A 12943-nucleotide genomic window follows, 5' to 3' on the forward strand; every position below is an offset into this window, starting at 1 on the left:
ACATATCACTTAACTAATCAATCACTTAACATATCACTTAATAAATGTGCTTAACATATCACTTAACATATCACTTAAGATATCACTTAGCATATCATTTAACTAATAAATCACTTTACATGTCACTTAACAAATGCACTTAACAAATCACTTAACATATCCCTTAGCATATCACTTAGCCCTGACCAAAACTAAAGTAACTGCATTTTCAGTCAAAAAAAAACAAAATCCAGAGTGAACACTGCAGTACTGAAGGCCTATGCTGAAGAAGCTGAAACTGAGCTGTCAGAGCTAAAAGGAGCAGAACACTAGCTAAAAGCAGTGGAAGGCTATAAAAATCTGAAGTAGCTATTGTGTGACTTGTGTCCTTACGTTCAGGGAATGCAGTTCTGCTGTGTTGTTGTTATTATTTCTTGTCTTTAGCTTAACCCTCCTGCTGCCCTTGGGTCAAAATGACCTATGAGGCAACTAAGACCCCATGGGTCATTTTGTTCTGAGAGCAGCAGGAGGGTCAAAGTACCATAGTAAATGATTGCTAAAAGTAGCAAAAGGCTGTCATAAAATGCTAGCTAAAACCTAAAAATTAGGTAAAGGCTAGCTAAACGTGCCAATATCAAGCTAAAAGGTAAAAGTAGCAATGATCTAGCTAAAAGCTAAAATAGCAAAAAAAAACTACATAAAAATAGTAAAAGGCTATTTAGAAGGTAGACGTAGCCAAAGTCTAGCTAAAAGCAAAAAAACAGAGCTAAAAGTAGCAAAAAGCTAGGTAAATATAGCAAAATGCTAGCTCAAAGCTAAAAGTAGCAAAAAGTTGTCTAAACATAAAGGGTTATCTTTAAGCTAAATGTAGCATGAAGCTAAAATGGTGATTAAAGCTAAAAATGGGAAAATCCTTTGCTAAAAGACAAACAAGACAAAAACAGAGCCAGAAGCTGAACCAGATTTAAAAAGAACAAAGTTTTAAATCAATTGAAGAGATCTCCGTATAGTTTTATGGGGGAAATATTTGTAATTAAATTTATATGTTTTCAACAGCATGAAAGTTACAAAAAACAAAAAAGTCAGATCACGCTTGATAGAAAAAGTTAACCTAGACTGTGACCCTGGGTTTTTGATCTGCTCAGAGACGGATTGTAATAAGATTACGACCCGGTTCTGACCGGTTTAAACAGGGCCAGCAACTCTTGAAAAGAGTCTCCCAGGGATTCAATACCCGTCAAGGAATAGACTTTTTATTTATTTGTCATTACTTTATTGACTCGCCACACCACGCAGAGAGGCTTTTCTACATCCCTTTATTTTTCCTGACACGTCAGCTCACATAAGATCCAATGGGATCCGCCCCTCTGATACACTGATAGACTGCCAGTGTTGCCAGGTGAGAAATGTAAGATTATCGTACTAGAGACATAAAATTATCGTCTTTTGAGTGGAATTATTGTACACCCGTCATAACCAAAATAAGAAATCTATTGATGCACTAGTAGTGATGGGTCCACTTCCAGACCGGCTCTGCTTCTTCTTCTTCTTTTCTTTTCCTCACTCATGGGGCGGGCGCAGCAGACTATTCAGCCAATTATGGCCATTGTTCTGAGGCAAACGCATACACGTCACTCGTAGGTAACATTTAGAAAACCGCTTCTGTTTGTGGACACAGATGCCTTCAGGGTTCACAAAAACCTCTGACAGACAGTTGCAAGAGGCTGATGACAACCGATTACAACCACACATTTACGGAATGGTCAAATTATCATATGTTTGGCCTTTTTTGGGATTATTGATCGTACAGAGGGCAAAATTGTCATACAAATACGATAATTATCGTACACCTGGCAACACTGTAGACTGCACTCCCGGAAGAAGGCGGAGCCTAGGCCATATATAGTTGTAAGGCAACATTGTCATCTGCTTCTTCCGGTCCTTGAGCCAGCATCAAATTGTGTCGGAGAGGCCAGCGCTGTAAACTCTAATCTTTTCCTGCCTTGATTTATTACAACTGGTAAACTGAATTTCCTTGATTTATTGAGATAGTTACTATTTCTGAGGGAGTGAGAGCCGGGAGCCTCATGAGCAGGAGGTGGGCCTGGAGTCCGAGATGAGGCCTGAGGCCCCGACAGCTCACGACATGCTTCTCTTGAACGAACCGAAGGTTTTGATGTATAAATGACTGAAATGTGCAAAGGTGAACTGTTTTTACCTCTTGAAGACACTATCTGCAGGCTGTCCAGTCTGGTACATTTCCATACCGCACGACTTTAGAGAGTCGATGGTCTCTCTCACCTTGCCCATGTAGTACTCTACATCTCCCGAGGTATTGCCCTGCAAAGTACATAGCATACGGAGAAGTAATTATTAAAAATGAATAAATGCAACGTCAAGAACACTGGTCAAAAACAAGAAAAAAAATCTGCACTTTGTCCTCATATTGATGATTAACGTCCTTAAAATTAAACATTTGTAATGAAGATGGCTGCCAACCGCGACATGTGTTTGTTTACCTACAAGAACATCTAAAGTGACTGAAAATGTGTCAACACGACGTCTGAAGAAGAGCCGTTTGGAACGGAGAAGTCAGACAATTTCAGTCTGGCGTTTTGTATTTTCGCTCAGATTTGTTGAGTAAACTTTGCGAGTAAAAGATCGTTGTTTACATTGACTGCAGACCCGCAGCTCTGAATCTTCTAATATATCTGGAAAACTGGAGTAAACGCTTTCAAACTGCACTGTTTGATGTTGTTCAGGATAACCTTTTTTCTGTTTAACTTCACAATTTACAATATGTACCTTTAATAGTAGTAACCCATATTTGTATATATTTTTGTAAAGTTTTGATGAGAAAAGCTCAAATTATCTGGTAACATTTTGAGACGGCTTCATGTGATTCATTTGTACAGACTTGATAAAAATTAGTTGAACTGTTTGTTTATGTGATTTATTTCTGTGAAAACGAGACTAAACGAAGCCGAGTCAACCAGTTCTTTTTTACAGTGCTGAAAGTTTAATTATTCTGCAGATCCAGCAGAGAGATAAACAAACTCTTTAATTAACCGTGTGGTTTCTGCTGCAGCATCCAGTGACTCCACTTTCAACCACAAAACATTTCTCTCATTCTTTCTGTCTTTTCCCGCCAACAGAGAATGAGCTGCTTCAAAATAAAAGCCCTCAGAATGACACAAGATGACTTTCCCTCTGCAGGGAAACGATCAATTAAAGATCAGATGAAGCAGAACTCACAGCCTGAATGGAGACCTCGGCCTTCTTCAGGTACTCCATGCACTGGTTCTGCAGAATGGCAGCTTTCTGGTAGAAGTTGGGCATGGAGGTGCTGCAGGGGGCAGCAAAGAGAAATCATCAACATCAGCTCTGACTACAGGCCTAATCAACATGTTAGCACCAATTACACAATTATAAACACAAGTTAAAGGTATTTAAACTATTTAAAATGTTGTTTTTATTCTAGCTGTTCCCTTCTGCAGGGGTCGCCACAGCGAGCGAACTCGCATGAAAGATGTAGCGATAGTTTTACACCTAACACCCTTCCTGGGCTCAAACCTGCGGCCTCAGGATTACAAGAGTGCAGCACAAAAAAATATTTTAAAATGAATAAAACAAAACCAGTGAAAATATTTTAAAACGAATAAAACAAAACCAGTGCAACACATTTTCAAGAAGCAATGAAAATTATATGAAAAACAAAACATTTACTTCGATGAATTGTTACTTTCTTTACATTTTGCTGATTTTATACATTTCAGTTTCTTTATTGTTTTAAAAATATTCAACCTTTTTTAGCACCCACCCCCCAAAAAAAAACTTATTTTGTTTGGAAAATCTTATCAAACTTTGCTGTATTTTGTATTTTTTATCTGTTTAAATATTGATCAAACCAAATATCAAGACTGAATATTTTCTGTGACAATCAGAAAAGTCTGACATTTGACCCCTCTGTTTTTAAAAAGGTCTAATATTTAATGGCAACTTTTCAGGTGGGCAAACTAAAGGAGCTCCAAACAGAAAAATAAACAACAAAAAACTCTTCTTCACCTAATCGCACCCCCTCTTGGCATCGTCTTTGAAACCGAGTAGGTTCTGTAACCGTCCACGAAGAGGTCTTGTTCGTTCCGGCCTCCCTGGACCGCCCCAGTCCTGCCACAAACAGATCATTCTTTCAGTTCAATCCACAACAAATACAACAATTACACAATCTGGAAGGTCCGTGTGCAGCTCATCTTTAAAAAAATGTCAAGAAAATGAGAAATAAAAGTCACAGGCCTCAAAAATAAATAATAAAAGCCCCGTCTCCTGCAGGTGAACAGTTTTTGAAAGTTTTATATATAAATTTAAACATCTCTATTGATTTTAACAAGAGCACATTAACATGCCCATTCTTATACAAATGCATAAATATAACCCCAGACAATAATAAATAAATAAAAAAACACAGGTGAGGGAGAAATAAAAAGCACCAACCAACAAATCTATCAACATAAAGACCAGTTTGTCTTCTCACATGACCTTATGACAAGTCCTCTTTCCACATGTCGAGTTGAATATCATTTTGGCCAAGCCAATTGTAAAAAAAAAAAAAAAAAGTCCAGATTTCCCAAAATGTATCAAGCTTGTTCTTAGTAAAACAGCTGATCTTCTCAGGGGCAAAGTAAAAAGCCATTTGTTTAATCCACTGTGAAATTCCACATAATGTCTCTTTCTTCCATGAGGATGCAATTCAGCGTTTAGCTTCCAAAAAGCAAATATTAAGTCGGGACCTCAAATTTGTTTGACATTAACTTTTGAGGATACATATTTAAGATGCACATTTTAGGATTTAAAGGAATCTCCTCACCAATCATCCAACTAATTTCAGCCAACACAGCTTTCTTAAAAGGACACTCCCACATACAATGAAATAAGGACCCTTTCTGAAAAGTGCATTTAATGCAAGCGTCAGGAATATTCGGGTTGAAATAATGTAATTTCACTGGAGTAATATATCGCCTAGTTAGCCATTTATATTGTGATAATTTGAAGTTTATGTTGGCAGATTGAGTAGGAATCAAAGTGCAAGCTTCGGACCACTCCTTGCTCGACAAAGCTTCTCCCAAATCTGTTACCCATGCTTGTACAATATTGTTCAAAAATTCTTTACACTTGTCCACAAACAAGGAGTAAAGAAGAGGCACCTGTCCTCCATCGTGTTTAATAGTAATATATTCTAATGAAGACAAAGAGGGTGGATCAAGATTATTTTGCTGCTTGGACAAAATGAAACTCTGAACCTGAAGATATTTGTAACAATGTTTTGTAGGAATATCACATTTGTTTTTAAGTTCTTCAAGTGGCATAAATACCCCGCCCCCCCCCCCCCTATAGAGCTCAGACACCTTAGCTATACCCTTGGTAGACCAGAGCTTAAAACCTGGGTCTGCTTGAAAATCACTGTTACCAATAATGGGTGAGAACTGGGATAGTTGTTGTTGTCCCCACAAATAATCAAGTGCTTTTTGCCAGATCATCGTTGTATTTTTCAGAAAACGTTGTTTTTTTTTTGTTTGCTTAGTAAGATTTTTCCTGTTTGTTGAGTTCATTTCTAAGTTTATAGGAATATAAAGCCACTGGGACTCAGTTGTGACACATGCTGGGGGCCGCCTGGTAGTCAAGTAAAACAGCTTCTCTGATCTGGGCTGCCCAGAAATACCATAATAGGTTTGGTAATTGTAACACCCCCCCCCACACACACACACACACACACACACCCATGTCATATGGCAGATATAGCAAGGTCAGCCTTAATCTAGGGTGCTTATTGTTCGAGATGAAGTTGGAAAGAGTTTTATGTAGCTGAAACAGTTTTTGAAAGTTATTTTTAGCAACAAAAAAGAATGAAAAAATACAACGAAAACTGAAAGCAACGCTTCAAATCTTCAGTTTGGCTTGAATAAAGGATTCGAAACATAAATGATCAGCAGCTAAACAAAAACCTGGAACCTTATTACCATTAAAAAAAGTCTGGCCTCCACGACAATTGAAAACTTTTGCGTAATTCCTGCCAACAAAAGAACTCCAACACCACCCGAATAAACCTGAGATTCTGCACCTCCTCAACGACAAAACTCCCATAAAGTCGCTCAGAGCGAACATTTTGTAAAAGCCAAGCATAAACATCAAAACTGTCAATCGTTGTTTTGAAAAAGAAGGTTAATTTGTTTAAATTCATCAGTTGTATGAGATTAAAACTAAAACAAACATTTTCAACAAGAATCTCATTCATTTCTCCTGAATACAAACGAGATTTCTTTAAGTGATTTTAAACATTTGAAACGCTCATTAGAAAAATCCAAGCAAATTTTGTTTTTTAGTATTTACCTTGTTTTATTTGGCACCTTATTAATATAACACTACTTTTTTATTTTAATTGTTTTTTTTTTTTATTATTGTATATCATTGTTTAGGCTCTCTCTTGAAAATGAGTCCTCGTGACTCAATGAGACTAATCTGTATAAATAAAGGTTAAATGAAAGATGTCATATTCCTGCAAGCAGTGACAACAACAAGGGAGCTAATAAAAAGTATATGCATAATTAGATTTTACAAGCATCCCAACTATAGAGGTCAGAGAAGGAGCTTCTCCTAATGCTGCAGGATTCACCACCTTATTGTCAAACATCTGGTGTTCAGCGCGTGACACGTTTCTTCTTTCTGCAGGCTCTGAAACTGGCTCAGGAATGAAGAGTGACTGAGATGTTGCAACACTGAGCTCAAAAGTTCAGTTCTGCTCATAAATCATGCACGTCTCCCGGGGCAGAGAGCTGCTGTGCACGGATGATTTAGAACAACTTACAAGTCACCGTTAGGAGGGATAAACCTCTCATTTCTCTGCAGCTTTGTTTCATTATCTCCCTGTAACAATAACTGTTGCATTTAATGATGAGGGGGGAACTCCCACAGAAATCAGCACTATTTCAAATTTTATTTTAAGTGTTTGCAGCTTCAGCTGGATTTGAGATGGTTTTAGTTAAACATCTGGCATGCACCAGCTTCTTCAGAGGACAGAGCTCAGAGCAGGTTTATAAAAGCAGAAGCGCCTGCAAGTCCTGCAGCTTCTCAAACTTCAGGCGCGACACTAAACGTGCACACAGAAAACCAATAATCCCTCACCTCGTCACTGACCCTCTGGGCATGGTCCTAGAAACCGAATAGGTTCTGTGTCCTTCCACGAGATTGTCGTACGCGCTCCCGCCTCCTTGCGCCACGTCGCTCCGTGCGTAATAGGTGCCGGCCCCGGCCAGGTCGCTCCTGGAGCCGGCCCTGCGCGCGTTGAGCTGCTGCTGGGAGCCGTACGCGCTCATGGTGGCTGGGGAAGGGGAGCCTCAGCAAGAAGCTTCTCCCTCCAGCTGAGCCTCTGCTCAGACTGCAGCCCGCGCGGCGCGCACGCACTGCAGGTGCGCTTTGGGAGGCGGCAGACCACGCCCCCTCGTCTCCACTCAGCCAGAAGGCTTCTGCCACTCCCAAGGAGCTCAGCTGAATATGAAGCTGACTGTGGAAGTTGAACTTCAGTCCTCACAGAGAGGAGATTTAGGAAAAGTTGCACAAGTGAGACTCTTTTAGAGTATTTTTTACCTGTTTCAAACAACATCTGGCAACCTGACGACAATTAGGAAAGTGTAATATTTAAATAAAACAAACGATCTGGAGCTGCACGCATTTGGGAAAGTATCAAGAATATTTTGGAAAATATTTTGAGTTTATTAAGTATGGATAACTTAGCAAAAAGTGCACATTATTTGGAAGCAATGGCTTTTATGTAAACGACATTTTGAAGTTAATGGTTTTTTTTTTTTTACAATATTAGAGAAAAAAACATTTTCACAAATTTACCTAAAGAGCTGAAATACCTCTTTATTCTTTCAGTACGAGTCCATCTGCTTTTTGTTCTTTCATTTGGCTGTCAGACTGATGAGTATAGTAAACATAAATTAAGTACAAATGCTTAAAAGATTGAAAAATCAAACAAAACTGTTTAAATGTTTATTTTCTTGTCCAACGGAACAGCTGATGGGTTTGTTCTGACATCAGACCAGTTCTGTGATGGAAAGCAGAATCACCTGAACTGCTGTAAAGATGGCAGAGCTTCGAGGCAAACTGCTGAAAGGACAGATAACGCACGCACACACACACACACAGTTAAAACTCGCCTGCAGCAGGTTGTTGGGACTCGCAGCAGAAACAAGTTTGACAGCAGATCCTAAATGAGTGTATCTCATTAACTTTCTCTGAGATGTTCCAAATTACAGTTTGAACACAGAAAGTTTCCTGATTTCCATCTGATCAGACTTGTCCAACTATTTCTGTTCACACACATGAAAGGAGACGTTAAGCCAAGCAGCACAAACGGCTTGTAGAAGTCACCTCATGTCATCTTCTTAGTGCTGTGCTGATCACTTTGGTGAAACCCAGATCAGTTTAAAGCCCCTGAACTCATGAAGAGATTTGACCAAAACACACAGAGCAGTGTTTCCTTTAAAGCCAGGGTCATGGACAGTGGCGTCTTTGTGTGCCTGCACACAGGCCGGCCCTCCTGCAAAGACTGAAATGTGCTGACATCCTGGAGACTTTCAGACTCGGAGTCAACTCTGAAACCAGAGTCATGAACAAATGGGGATGAAGGACAAAAAAACAAACAGTAGGTCTTAATGCTCAGCTTTTCTGGGGTGTGCGTGTTTTGCTGCATGAGAGGATTTTTGGTTTCACAGAAAAGTCATTCCAGACCACAACACAACACAAATGTTCTGTTGACAAGTTAGACTCAATAACTTGCAGAAAAAAAAGTTTCTCTGTGCCTCAAAAGACTAAACTATCTGCAGATCTCTAGTCTTGTTAACCCACTAATATGATAAATGTCACATTAATAGTTTTATTGGAGACCCGACAGGCTGCAGGTCTGAACCAGACGATCAAAACATGGATTTACTGTAAAAAGAAAATAGCATTTTATTAATAACGACATGAGCAGTTTCACTGGTCCTGCCACCGACAAAAATACAACAGACAGAAAATGATGCAAATAAAAGACTTGTACCGTTTTTTTAAAAATGGTTCAGAACAAAGCACACATCAAAATATGTTTCAAACTGCACATGTGAAGACAAATAAACCAAATCATAAACTGTTTTCCAAGAACAATGATGTCTAAGTCGACACCTACCTCAGTTGTTTGATACATTCCCAGGTTAAATGTGCTCATTCTGTCGTGTTTGTGTTGAAAGATGAGCTGCAGCATCCTGGACCAACTGAAGCCATGAAGGGGATCCTTTAAAAAGACAGGAACACCTTTTGTGATCTGTTAGAGCACAGTCTCCACTACTACCGCACCATATTTCAGCACGATACATGTAGAACTGACTGAGTTATGGCCATAGTTTGTTGTTTATTAAAGTCCCTTGGCCGCCTTCAATTGAATTTGCTCCATTAAAACCCAGTTCATAAGATAATGAGCTGATTGTACAAACAAATGAACACACTCACACAGACCAAGGCAGCTACAGCAGACACTAATACTAAACACAATTTTAAATATGATGAGCATGAAACCCTTTAAAAAATGTTACAAAGAATGAACAATTCTGGTCCTTAATAAAAACTTCAGTTTTTTTTTATTAAAAAATGATTTTTAGCCACTAAATTTAGTGTTTTTCAAACTTACAATCTGTATTCCATGTCTTTTGTTAAATAACAAGCCTCCCAGATCCATATGAGAGTGTAAAGAAGATACACTGGGTCCAAACAACATCAATCCAGCTATATTGTAAATAAAACCATCCAGTAGTTGATCTCTGAAAAGACCGAAGCAGCAGTTCAGCCAAAACAGATCATTGCATCTCATTTGTAGGTAAATCAGAGCGTCGCCTGCATAAAGAGGTGTAAAGCTTTCTTTAAGATAGAGCCTAAGGGGAGCATATACTAGGAGAATGTTACAGGACCGAGCATAAAACCCTGAGGATCTCCAAAAAGAGAACATTGCCGCTGTTTACTGAAAAACTTAGCAGACAGGTGACATTTTTAGTACTGTGTCTTTTAATGTTGCAGTCCTGACAGAAGAGTGACAGCACATCCTGAATTTGTAGCTTCTGGAAAATCGTTTCATAGTTTTAGAAGTGCATTTTCAGGTCCATGAAGACTTTAGATGGTCTCCTTGTTTCTCAGTTTGAAAGTCCTCTGCAGTGACTGAGGAATGTGGAATATGGGTGTTTCTTTGTGTGTCGGGGGGGATTGCCAGATGTGTGTATGAGCATGCAGAAGGGAAAGTTTAATAGAAAGGTGCAGATTTTGTAATGTATTATAACAAACAGGTGGTTTTCTTCAGCTCAGGTGTCATTGGTGCAGATGATTTGGAGCAGGAACAGTTTTGCGACACAGAAGAGCTGCAGCTTGAACTCGTAGAGTTTGACTTGCAGTTGGTGAATCATAAAGGTAATAAACGACTCTGGCATTTTCTCTGAGAAAAAAAATCTTGGCCAGTCCCACCTAACCATCGTGTTATTCCCCTCGGCATGTGACATTCAAGAGCACGCCTTTGCCTGCACTTCAACTCCAACATACCTCTGCCTAGGCAGCTTTCCAGCTCTGCTCTCCCTCGTTTAAAACGACACCAACAAGTTTTCAGTTTGAAAACTCTGCTGAACGTCGGCTGTAACAGTAAAATGTTTGAGCCCGAACTCCATCTCTGGAAAAATGATGTTTTCTTGCAGGTTGAGGAATTTGTGTTTCTGCCTTGTTCAAAAAATCATACAAAAAATGTAAATGAAGAGAATTTTCTTTGCGTGTGAGTTAAATAATTTCAGGGTGTGGTTCTGAGGTAATCTCCAGTATTCCCACCGCACCTCATTATCGTTAGATTCTGATGTCCACAGACAAGTCTGGGCTTTCACGTTTGGATCAGCTTCAATGATTATCCAGAATGTAATGAACCATTAACACCGAACGATAGTGGAGCGACGTTCAATACAGCACAGCAGAGTTAAATAAACTATTACGGTAGATGACATTTTAGATCTGTGCAAAATTTTGGTTTATGTCACAAAAACCTGTAGATACTTTTCTGCATGGATGAAGCCTTTCCAGTTGTGTAAGCTGCATGTGCCAGAGGCAGTAATGCACCCCTATACCATCAGAGAAGCAGGCTTTTGAACTGTGTGTTGATAGCAGGCTGGATGGTCTAGTACAAAGGATTTGGTCCGTGCAGAGAAGATGGCAGTGGCTCTGGACGGTGTTCACAACTGGCTTGTTCTTTGCCTGATAGAGCTTTAAGCAGCATCTGTGGATGATCTGTGGAAGTGTTCCTGAGCCCAGAACGGAACCAGACCTGGTTTTAATGCAGTGGCCCCTGAAGATCATGACCATTCAATGCTGACCTTCAGCCTCGTCCTTTGAGCTCAGATTTCTACAGATTCTTCTAATCTTCTGATGAGATTATGAACTGGAGATGATGGGAGATTTGAAGTCTTTCATTAAGGAACTTGATTTTGAAATCCAACACAAGGTCCTCTGGACGGTTCTTTTTGTTGAAACGTTTCGTCTTTCATCCCAAAGACTTCTTCAGTTTGTTGTGGCTCCTGGGACTGATGAAGTCTTTTGGATGAAAGACGAAACGTTTCAACAAGAAGAAACCGTCCAGAGGACCTGACTTAACTGTGCTGGATTTTTTACCTGGATTATTGAGCATGAACTTTGATTTTGAAATTGTTTCATTACTTTTCAACAGTTTTTCACAGACTGCTGAACCTCTGCCCATATTTACTTCTGAGAGATTCAACATGAGCTATATGTTGCTGCCATCATGTTAATTACACTGTTTCGTCTAAAAACGTAACATTTCTGAATTTAGACATTTGATATGCTTACTGTGTCCCATGAATAAAAAATGTGTTTATGCGATTTAAAAATAATTGCACATTTTACACAACATCCTAATTTTGCTGGAGCTGCTCACTTCCTGACCGAGCACATAAAAGGATGTGCTCTCCAAAAAATCTGTTCCCAATGACGACTTCTCATGAGACTGGAACCACAGATCCAAACTAAATCATCTCCACATGAGCAGCTCCACTCATCTTTAATGGCTTCTTGCGTTCATGAAGATGTGTTTGAAATTAAAAGTTGGCTTTTTAAAATTTATTTTTCACTCAAAAATGTTTAAAGTAGTTGGATAAATTGCAATTCTTGTGAATAAAATTTAAGAACAGTTTATAAGCCAGAAGTTTTTCTCCTTTATCCTCTCACTATTGTCCTGCAGCTGCAGCCGTTATCACTAAATAAAATAAACTTTTTATAGCATGTCTGTGGCACTTACCTGTAGTTTAAATAATGCATGAGCAGTTATGCAACCATACTGTCTTATAAAACAAGTCCTCACAATGAACACTGTTGTATGTGTGTATCCTGGATTCGAAGAGATATTTTTATTTGGGTCATATAAGGCTTTAAGGAAAATACAATGAGCACAGTTGCATTTATGTGCAAAAAAAACTAATAGGTTTTTTGCTTTTTTTGTCTTTGATTTGTATTTTTCTGCATCAGCAGCAAAGCTGCAAACACAAGCAGATGACAAAAATAATTTATATTTCGCAAAAGCAGTCAAGGCAGGGAGTGCAGAAACATTAGCACGACGAACGAATCACAAGAGCCTGAAATGAGCTGAGGAAAAGCCGAGATTTCATAAACTGAAGGAGGTTTAAACATAAACCAAGAAACTGAAGCCTGATGTGAAGCAGAGGAGCTGAGATGAGCCGGGGCTGATACGAAACAAATTCTAAACGAAGCCACAACAAAACTGATGCTGCGATTAAAAGTCTGCAGGTATTATTCCACAAGAGATGTGCAAAGGATGCTGTTGTGAATTGGCATTATATGAATAACGTGAGGTGAATGAAAGATGCACGAGGATCTG

General features: G+C 39.1%; 1 protein-coding gene across 1 annotated transcript in view; it reads right to left on the reverse strand.

The window, feature by feature from the left end:
- The window catches only part of wu:fi04e12 (desmoplakin), a gene marked incomplete in the record, with an annotated part of 43800 nt that extends 36396 nt beyond the window's left edge, over positions 1–7404 (reverse strand). Inside the window, 4 exon segments of the mRNA XM_037697907.1 lie at positions 2198–2319; positions 3235–3325; positions 4045–4146; positions 7156–7404. Of these exon segments, the coding sequence (XP_037553835.1) occupies positions 2198–2319; positions 3235–3325; positions 4045–4146; positions 7156–7346 (506 nt within the window).
- Positions 7405–12943: the final 5539 nt, after the last annotated feature.

The sequence above is a fragment of the Nematolebias whitei genome, chromosome 3 (genome assembly GCF_014905685.2).
Source record: "Nematolebias whitei isolate Nwh7 chromosome 3, NemWhi1, whole genome shotgun sequence".
Lineage (NCBI taxonomy): Eukaryota > Metazoa > Chordata > Actinopteri > Cyprinodontiformes > Rivulidae > Nematolebias > Nematolebias whitei.